The 9762-nt window shown below is 45.1% G+C and overlaps 1 protein-coding gene across 1 annotated transcript in view; it reads right to left on the bottom strand.

The window, feature by feature from the left end:
- Wwp2 (WW domain containing E3 ubiquitin protein ligase 2) overlaps positions 1–9762 on the bottom strand; it is a 122847-nt gene that overhangs the window by 49731 nt on the left and 63354 nt on the right. The window contains exon 6 of the mRNA XM_010612360.2: positions 8246–8373. Within this exon, the coding sequence (XP_010610662.1) occupies positions 8246–8373 (128 nt within the window). The remainder of the gene's footprint in view (positions 1–8245; positions 8374–9762) is intronic.

Below are 9762 nucleotides of genomic sequence, written 5' to 3'. Positions count from 1 at the left end.
GAGACAGGGTCTCACTATGTAGTTGAGACTGACCTGGAACTCACTGTGTAGCCCAGGCTGGTCTCGAACTCACCGCAATCCTCCTGCCTCAGCCTCCCGAGTGCTGGGATTACAGATGTGTGCCACCATGGCCGGCAAAAATGATATTCTTTATTCTGTTTAAGCTTTTATACTTTTAAAGTTTTCATAATGTACATGTACTATTATTAAAAATAATTATTATGAAATTGCTGAATGCAAAAAGAACCAAAGCCCAGGGTATGTCAGCGGAGAAGCACCTCCAATCAACACTCTTGGGAACTGATTGTTCACAGAGCTGACAATCTGGTTAAGGGGCTCCCAACAGGACCACATCTGTCCCTGGACTCATGCATGGGCCTGTCATTTACCAGAGAAGCTCATCTGGGTAAGAATTCTGTGCCACATCTTGAGTTCAGATTTAGAAACTGTTATGGCTTGTTTCTAGATGTCCTCCCAAAGCCTCAAACAGTCACAGAGGGTACTTTTCAGAGATGCAGGATCTAGAGTGTGTGATGCTGGGATTAAGGGTGTGTGATTACTAAATTAGTCCTGCCCTAAGGGCAAGTAGCCTAGATACAATACAAACAGACAGAATTTGTTTCTTGTACCTTGCTGCTTACTGCCTTTCTACCTTCTGCCTTCCATGAACTGTTTCTCCTGCTCAATGCCTCTCTGCCATGCCACCTTCCCTTGAAGCCAGCCAATTATGAACTGAAACTTCTACAAATTGTGAGCTAAATAAACCTTTCCTCCTTAACTTTGGGTGGCAGGTATTTTGTCTCAGCAACAAGAAAAGTAACTGAGACAATTTGACACCAAATGGTGCCCTCTCAGGGGCACAATGCCTGGCCTCCCAGGTCTTCTTCTGAAATATAGGTGGAAGCATTCCTGACCCTTGACTCTTGCACTCTGTATGTACATAACACCACCACCACATGGATGATCCCAAGGTCCACTACCAGCTGGAGCAGTAGCCAGGCTTCCTTCTCTCTTGGGTGTAGAGGTCGAGTGCCTATGAACCAAATCCTGAGGAACAAATTCCCTAGGCTGCTGCCAGAAATATGTTGCTCTTAGGGCTCTCTTCTCAAAACAAAGCCTTTCACGTTTGCAATTTTGAGGCTGCAGAGGGTAGAGTCCTACTGGTTCTGATGTCTTCAGGCCATCTTTTCTATTGTTCTCTTCTGAAATACTTGGCTTTTTCTTGCTAGTCTTTTCAGTGTCTAATTTTTCCTTTGTTCCATCTTGTAGGCCACAACTTTATCAGAACTTCCTTTCTGGTCAAACTCAAAAGTTTTAAATCATTCTGCTGAGTTCTTTGCTCTTGAGCCTCAATACAGATCTAGCTAAAAGCCTCCGACAGTAGCCATGCCACCTCCTCAACATTAGACTGCCTTGCAATTTCTTCTACCAGGTTAATTAGTCCACTGTCCTTAATCTCAGTTTCAGGCAAAATCTCCTGACATGAGCAAAATACAGACAAACTTTCTGCCAAGGCATAGCACCCATTGTCTGGAGCCCAACAACCAATGCAGTCTTTCTTCCCAGCAGAAAGCTCCTGAGCCTGGTCTTCACCAGCAGCACTTCTATCAGCATTCTGGTCTTCCGAGCTCTGACCAGAGTCTCCCATCAAATACAGCTTTAAGGCATTCCAGGGCTGCTGCTTCAGCTGGCCTCTCCAAACCTTTCTGAACTCTTCCCACAAGCCAGTTCCAATGGCTCCTGAACCATGTGGTCAGGTACAGTCACAGCTACAACCCTACTTCCCTGGTACCAAATTCTGACATAGTTACTTTTCTCATTGCTGAGACAAAATACCTGACACACCCAAAGTTAAAGGAGGAAAGATTTATTCTGGCTCACAGATGGTAGAGGTTTCAGTTCACAGTTGGCTGGCTCCAAGGCAGGGGGCAATACAGAAGAGAAACAATCCCTAGTAAGGCAGGACAGCAAAAACAAGCAGCAGCAGCAGCAGCAGCAGCAGCAGCAGCAGCAGCAGCAGCAGCAGCAAAAAGCAGTAAGTGACTAGCAACAACTGCAGCCCTTTTCTGTCCTTTGTATTTTTATCCAGGTTACCTGCCCTTAGGGTGAATAGCATTCACACCCTTAATCCCAGCATCACAAACTCCAGATCCTCTGAAAAGCTCCACCTATGACTACATAGGTCACCTAGATACAAGCTATAACAGAAATGAGAAATATGAAAGTCAAATATTGATGAGCTTCCTGTGTCTGTACTGAAAAACCTCTGCTCTGTGTGTGTGTGTGTGTGTGTGTGTGTGTGTACTACATAATGACATTCTGGTCAAAGAGACTACATACATGATGGTACGATGGTGGCCCCATAAGATTATAGGGCCTAGTGACACTGTAGCCATCTTGATTTGTGTAAGACTACCCTAAGATGTTCATGCAACAATGAAACCACCGATGAGTTTTCTAGAATGTGCCCATCCCTAAGCCACAAATGAGTGTCCATACACATTCTCACAACATGAGAGAACCTCTGAGACAAAGCCACCCCACTATCACTCACAGTCAGAAGAAACTAGATGTAGACACTTAGCCACTGGCCCACCATCACCCCGTAGACCAGTAACAGGGCACCATACTCAAGCATGACAAGGCATCCAGTAAAGAGAAAAACCAGCGGTCAAAGATGAAGAGCTACAGTTACATATGCCTCGGAGAACCACTGTGCTATACATGTTAGTTGGGTTCCACACAGCCACCATTCTCTAACCTTTAGCCTAATTACTTGATGCGTGCACCTTGTCTCCCCCTAAAGACCGCATCCTTCTTGAGAGAAGAAATTTGCTTTCCTCATTTTTCACTACTTCCCCTTTCCATGTTCTTGCTCTTCCCCCTCCCACTGTCCTGTGAGAGGCCATGGCACCTATAGCCTCTCAGCCCACGCCTGCAACCTGGGTTTGAGGACCGAGGCCTCACCTTATACTCTTACCCTTCCGGGGTGCTTAGCAAAGAAGCACCTGATAAAAATCTGTTCAACAAGGACTCTTCAATAAGCCTACTAATCTAGCAAACAAAGATACCTGAAATAAAATTCTCTGACATTTGTGTAACACCATGATTTGCAAAACAGTTTCTCTGAAAAAAATGTTTTTAAGTTGGGAATAATTTTTGAGAGAGGGTCTCACCACGTAGCCCAGGCTACCTCAAACTTGCAGTGCTTCTGCCTCGGCCTCCCAAGTGCTGGGCTTTACAGTAAGAGGACCGTCTTACATAATCATGGCACATCTGTCAAATCTAAAATTAATTAATATTAATACATTATTATTAACTAGACTCCAGACTTTATTTGGATTTTGCCAGCTTTTCCACTAAGGCTCTTTGCCTAGCCAAGGATCTAATCCAGGATTCCTCACTGCCTTTAGCAAGTACACTTTTATTAGCTCATTTATCCTCCCAATAGCCTCATGAGGAAAATATTTTTCCCATTTCCCTGAAGCCAACACTGAGGCTCACTGAGAGACCACTCAGAAAGGATCCAGAGAGCCAGCAACAGCAGACCCAGGCTCAAACCAGTCTCAGAGTAGGGACAGGAGGTGAAGATGGCTCCAACAGTGCGCGGTACGAGCACCTAGGGCAGATGGGGTAAGTGGGTAAATCGGCAGAACAGGCTTTGGTTTCTGCTACTGTGGGTATTTCACAAGGGTCCTTCTGTGATGTCGCTCAACACGCTAACTTCATGAATCACATATTCATTCAGAACTAAGACATACTCTAGTTATAGCCAAAAAAAAAGATCAGGAATTAATTGGAAATTCTTCTTCTTAATCCTTGAGAGGCTGCCAGCTGGCTGCGCATTCCTGACATTCAGTGTGAGTGGTGGAGCCCAGACTCGGGTGCACACTGGGATCTCTGGGATCTTTTCAGCCCCCACATCCAGGGGTGTGGAGGGCAACCACCACCAACAGTCTTTTTTTGACAAAAGTCAAGCTCCTAACAGACCCACGGGAAGCAGCCGGGATCACTCATCCTGTGACACAACCCACGTACTTGCAATGCAGCTGTTCAGTCAGATCTTCACAAAAGCAACCAAAACCACCAGGCGTGGTAGCCCATGCCTCTCATCCCAGCACTAAGGAGGCTGAGGCAGGAGGATTTCTGTGGAACCAGCCTAGACTACATACTGAGTTGAAAGCCAACCTGAACTACAAATTGAGACTCTGTCCCAAAATAAATAAATAAGCAAGCAAGCACTCAGAACAAGAATTCCTATTGGGCCAGGGATTCAGCTTAGTGGTGCCATGGGCCTGCTTCATAAGCACAAGGTCCTGAGTTTGATCCCTGGTACCAGGAAAAGAAACAAACAAAAAAAGCATTCCTCATTAGTGCGGCATAGGATAAGGATGAGGCTTATAAAGAAAACAGCTAAGTTATACAGCAAAAAAAGAGAACAACTTAAAAATGCACAAAGCCACATCTGGTAACTGATAGGAAATTAAATCCCTTTCCTGGTTAATATATAGATGAATGCAGCTCCCACTTACATTTGAGCAAGCTCATAAAAATTCAAAGCCTGAAACTAGTTTTGAAAAATGTATAAATTATCAAAGAGAAAAAGTAATAAGGCAAAGCTAGTCCTCCCAGACATTAAAAAAACATACTCTATCAATAATCAAAATCATAGGACTTGCTCAAAGCAAGAAACAAAGAATCCTCACTGTACACAGGAATGTGATAAGTGATGAACACTAAGTAAAATCGAGGTTAAAAAGCTATTTAATGAATGCCTCTATAATGGATTCCAATACAGAGTAAAATTAATTTAGGGCTAGGGATGCAGCTCAGTAGGAGAGTGCACACCTAGTACACACAATGTCTTAGGCTCAATCCCCAGCACAGGGGAATGGAGGGAGGGAGGGAGGCAGGGCAGGCAGGAAGGAAAGGGCAGGAATAGGGGAGCGGAGGGAGAGAAGGAGGGAGAAAGGAAAGAGAAAAGCAAGTAAAAAGACAAGAAAAGGGGCCGGGATTTAGCTCAGTGGTTTCGTCACCTGCCTTGCAAGTACAAGGACCCGAGTTTGATCCCTGGTACCAAAAAAAAAAAAAAAAGAAAAAAAAGAAAGAAAGAAAGAAAAGAAAAGCAATGAGGGTAAACCATGAGGTAGCACTTAAAATTAATATTGATAGCAAAGATGATGAACCAGCATTTATAAAGTTAGGGGGAAAATATCTCACCACTTTACAAAAATTTTATACTGCTTCCTCTTGGAAGGCAATCTGGTAATATAATTAATGCTCAATTTTTGAAATTCATATGCTTTGACTCGAGACTTTCATTCAAGAGCCCAGCATGGTGAATGCGCCTGTGGTCCCAACCACTCAGCAGGCTGAGGCAGGAGTGTGAGCCTGGGCTCAATCAAGGACAGCCTGGGCAACAGACCAAGACCCAAACAAAACACAGTTTCATTCAAGAAGAGAGAGATAGGTGTATGCAAAGATGTTTACAGAAGGATTTTGTTTTACAGTACAAAACACAAGATTTGAGGAATGGTTAAATGAATTATGGCAAATTAACTGTGAAAAAAAGCCACTCTTTAAAAAGTAAGCAAGAAGACCACATAGAGGGAGGCAGATATGAAAAATATCAAAGTAAACAAGAACATCTACCCATATTCTATAATTATAAGCATACAAAATTGTTCACAAAGATAAAAGCTGTGTGCAAGGCACCTGGCCAAGCACTCTGTATCTTTTATTTATTTCTTATACCAATTTATGAGTGAGCCACACTTGCTCTAATTTATAAAATGAGCAAACTAAAGCCTAGAGAGGCCTGGACCTTGTACATACACGTGAGGAGCCAGAACTCAGCCGCAGCCAGTGTGACCGATGTGCATGGAAATTGCATTTAAGAGAGAAGTAGCAGATGCAATATTTTGGTAAAGTGAATCAGTCTACACAAGTCTCAATTAGGTGCTATACTATTAGTCTATTTCTCGGTTCCACCACTTCTAAAACTTTTACATAGGCAGCCAGTCACTCTCATCTTATAAAAATAGATAGTTTACAGTTGTGACAACATAAAAAAAACACCTGGAACTTAGCTCTGGTCTTGCCCCAAATGTGTTTTTCATGCATAACCACAGTGCAGCCAAAGGAGCCATGAAGTAAATCGTGTTCGTCTGGGAAAACCCCTTCAGGAGGCATGGCTTGCTCCCACTGCCACCCCAGACCTGGTCCTCACAGGCCCAACAGCAGCATGGTGCTGAGGGATGAAGATGTCCTCATGCACATCTCAAGCTCCCTTCTGTCCCACACAGCCTAAAAGGGCAGCTTCTGTCTCTCCTCACAGCACAGGTGAGGTTTTTCTGTACCCTTTGGACAAACATGGAAGAGCCGCTGAGGTCCAGACTGCCTGTGAGATTAGGAGAAACTGTCATCACAGAAGAAAGGGGAGCGGCAAAGGCCTAGTCCTGAGTATGTTAGTGGGCAGAAATCCCTGGAGTACAACCACTGCCCTTCACAGGTGCGTCTTAGGGACAGTCTGGGCGTTCAGACACATGGCCGTGCAACATTTCCAAGGCAGTCTGGGGTTAGAGACACATGGCTTTGTGAAGTTAAGACTGGGAACACAACGTTCCTGGAGGTAAGGACAAGAGGCACAGGTACCAAAAAATAAATATGGGGAAATAAAGATTTGTTTAAATGTCCAAGAAGATTGACTCAACGGCCATCCCCGTGTAGTTTATTGGTCAGTTTACCAGTAGTTTCTGTAAGAAACGCAGAGAAGGCCAAAAGAAATCACCCTCACAGTAACGTGGCCTCCTGGAAGTAGAAAGTTCTTGGTAGCTCAGCCACTGCTCTGAGAAGCAACCAGTTCCAAAAAGCCAGCTCCCTTTCTCCATTTGCAAATGCTGGCCCTCATCCACAAGCAACCTAGTTTTCTAAGCGCAGGATATTTACAGGTGCTCACAAAGCCGCGTGCGGCTCTCCACACAGTCCACAGCCGCCGGCTCGCTTTCACCTTCGTGCAGACAGGAAGGTGCTAGCTCACAGATACAATGGCTGGCACACACACGCCAGGCCGGCTGAGACAGCAGCTGCCGAACTCCTCAGCTGCAGCATAGTCACGTTCCCCAGGCTCAAGGTGAGCAGGTTAACCCCGTTCCCATAGGTCCCAGGCTCCAGAGAAGCCAGGCCACCATACTCATGTGGAAAGGAGCCTCACTGAACCCGGGCCACGCCACCTTGCTGTCCCCTCAGACCGTGAGATAACCGGGGAACCGCAACTACCAGAGGTCTCCGAAGCCCCCTACAGTGCTGGCAGAGAACTGAAAGTTATTACAAGGTGACCGAGTCGATTTCTCCTAAGGGGTGGGTTTGTCACACATGGGTCAATAACAATGTTGACTATGCTTATGTGACAAAACTACGTGGCTCTGGATCTCTTGTCCTTCGTGTCACACTTCTGCAATCACAAATGAGCATCTACAAAAGTAATTCAGTATTACCAGTTTAAACATCTGCTTTCCCCTAGCTTTAGTTTATGGAAGCAAAAATATTCTTGTCTCTTCCCATCTGCCCCAAACTAAGACAAATGACTAGCAATCACTAAAGATCTGATGATCTTCGATAATTTTAGAAAATGAATGCTTTTTTCTCTTTCCTTTCTGCAATCCCGCTGTGACAGGACAAAAAGATTCGTTTTGAAACAGATCCTTCTGCTCCCAATTACAGGGAGGCAGAGCCAAGTGCAGGGAAGTTCTACTCAGATGTGAACACAACAGATTCTCTTCTCCGCTGGGTCCCTCTGTGTAATAGTGACACCCAGTCCCCAGGGCCCCCGTAGAATCTGGCTCCACCCTGGTCAGCAGCCCAACCCCCACCAGCACTGCCATCTTCCACTCAGCTCTTGGAAACAAACTTCACCTTCTTTTCCCTAGTCTGATAATTTTCTTAAATTTATGAGAAAAATTTTTAGATTTCATATATAAATAAGATCCCCCAAAGGAAATCCTATGTTGATAAGAAGTGAATAGAAAAATAATACTTTTAATTTCTGTACAGAGGAATATGGAGAATAACCTTGGCTGCGCAGAAGAAACCAGAGACCAAAGAAGATACGCCAACGAGAAGACTGAGGTGTGGGAGTCTCTCCTCTCCCACCGTGTTAGGACAGGGCAGGCAGAGCCCCGGGTCCGCGGTGGGACAGGTGAGGCACACAGTACAGTCCACGCTGGTGTTCTGTGCGATCACTCACCTATGCCATTGGCCAGGCCACTGTGGCTGGGGTTCTTGATGGGCTGGCGGTGCCGGTTCCTCGTACCAGGGCTCTGCTCGCTGGTTGCTGTGGCTGTTCTGGCTGAACCACCTGAATGTCTGTGTGTCCTGGGGGTTCAAAGTAAAACACGGACAGACATAAGACACTGTAAAAAAGAAAGGAGTATATCCTACCTAAGTCATCGTCTTCCCTCTCTTGCTATTTATTGGGAACAAGACCTTTCATAGCCCCTCCAATTTTTGACTCAAAAGAAGCTGGCTCCACGCAGAGGCCCAGGAAAGCTTCCTTCTTGGTAGAAGCCCAAAAGGCAGCTTTGGGTAAACTTTTCCATTTGCAGTAAACAAATCCAGAGTGAATTACCCCACATCTGAAGCAACTGGCCAAATAGCCAGTGACCATCATATTATTTTTACTGGGCTGAAATGTTTAAAAATAAACAAGAATCACCAGACAGGCTGCAGATGAAAATTTCTCCCATTAGGCAGAAGGAGCCCAAACTTCTCCAAATTGACTTTCTCTCTAGCTAAGAAGATGATTCTCTTGGAAACCAGAGGTCAAGGGGCATTACACAACTGTAGCCAGTACATCTGGTGACATGTTTTACCAGGAAAGATGACTTAACAGCTCATCCACGTAAAAAAGAACCAATGCAGAAATGAATCTAAATCACAAAGGAAACAAAAACCTACATAACATATTCAGAGAACACAAGGCAATGGCAGTGTGTTCTCAAGTCCCTTTTGCAGCATGCTGTTTCTCCCTCCGCTCAGTGACAATGTCTATGCCTCCCTGCTCTTCAGTTCAGCTCTTTCACAAAGGACATTATTCTTCTACTTCGTAATTCTATACTAATTTGTAACAGTGAGGTGGTTTAAAGACCATCTGGAGAAGAAAAGATCAGCTCTCTCCAGACACAGAAACAGAAGCCCAGAGAATGATGTACACTATAAGACACGGAACAGGAAGACTACTATAAGCAATAAAGGTAATGATAATCACCACGGAAGCGCTATGCACTTTTCTCATATTATCTCATCTAACTTGGCCACCTATAAGTAGCATACTGTTATTGCTCCCATTTTACAGATTTTAAAAAAAAAGACACAGAGAAATTCTATAGAAAATAAGCCACGCAGGGCCGGGGACTAAGCTCAATGGCACTGGCCTGCCTTGGAAGCGTGAGGTGCTAAGAGGGAAGGGCAGGGGAGGGGAGAAAATAAGCCATGCAAAAGAAAATAAGAAAATAAGTCTAGGCAGCAAAACTTCAACAGCCTCTGATCTTCGGGTGGGGGTGGGAAGACTGGACTTAACGCTGAGTTCTTCCACATGGCTGATGGTAAGCCCAGACAGTGCCTGCTGGGAGGACCCACACCCACCAGAGTACCCTATTTGGTGAGTCTCTGGCCCGGTGTGTTGGGATAAGCCTGCAGCACAATGAGCTGGAGGTCCCCGGAGGGATAGGAACTGCCCCCGTGACCTGCCTTCTCTGCGACAGA

This window comes from Fukomys damarensis, unplaced genomic scaffold (genome assembly GCF_012274545.1).
Source record: "Fukomys damarensis isolate Sample0158 unplaced genomic scaffold, DMR_v1.0_HiC HiC_scaffold_32, whole genome shotgun sequence".
NCBI classification, from domain to species: Eukaryota; Metazoa; Chordata; class Mammalia; order Rodentia; family Bathyergidae; genus Fukomys; species Fukomys damarensis.
The sequence above is the reverse complement of the archived record's forward strand: the minus strand, read 5'-3'. Positions and strand labels throughout refer to the sequence as shown.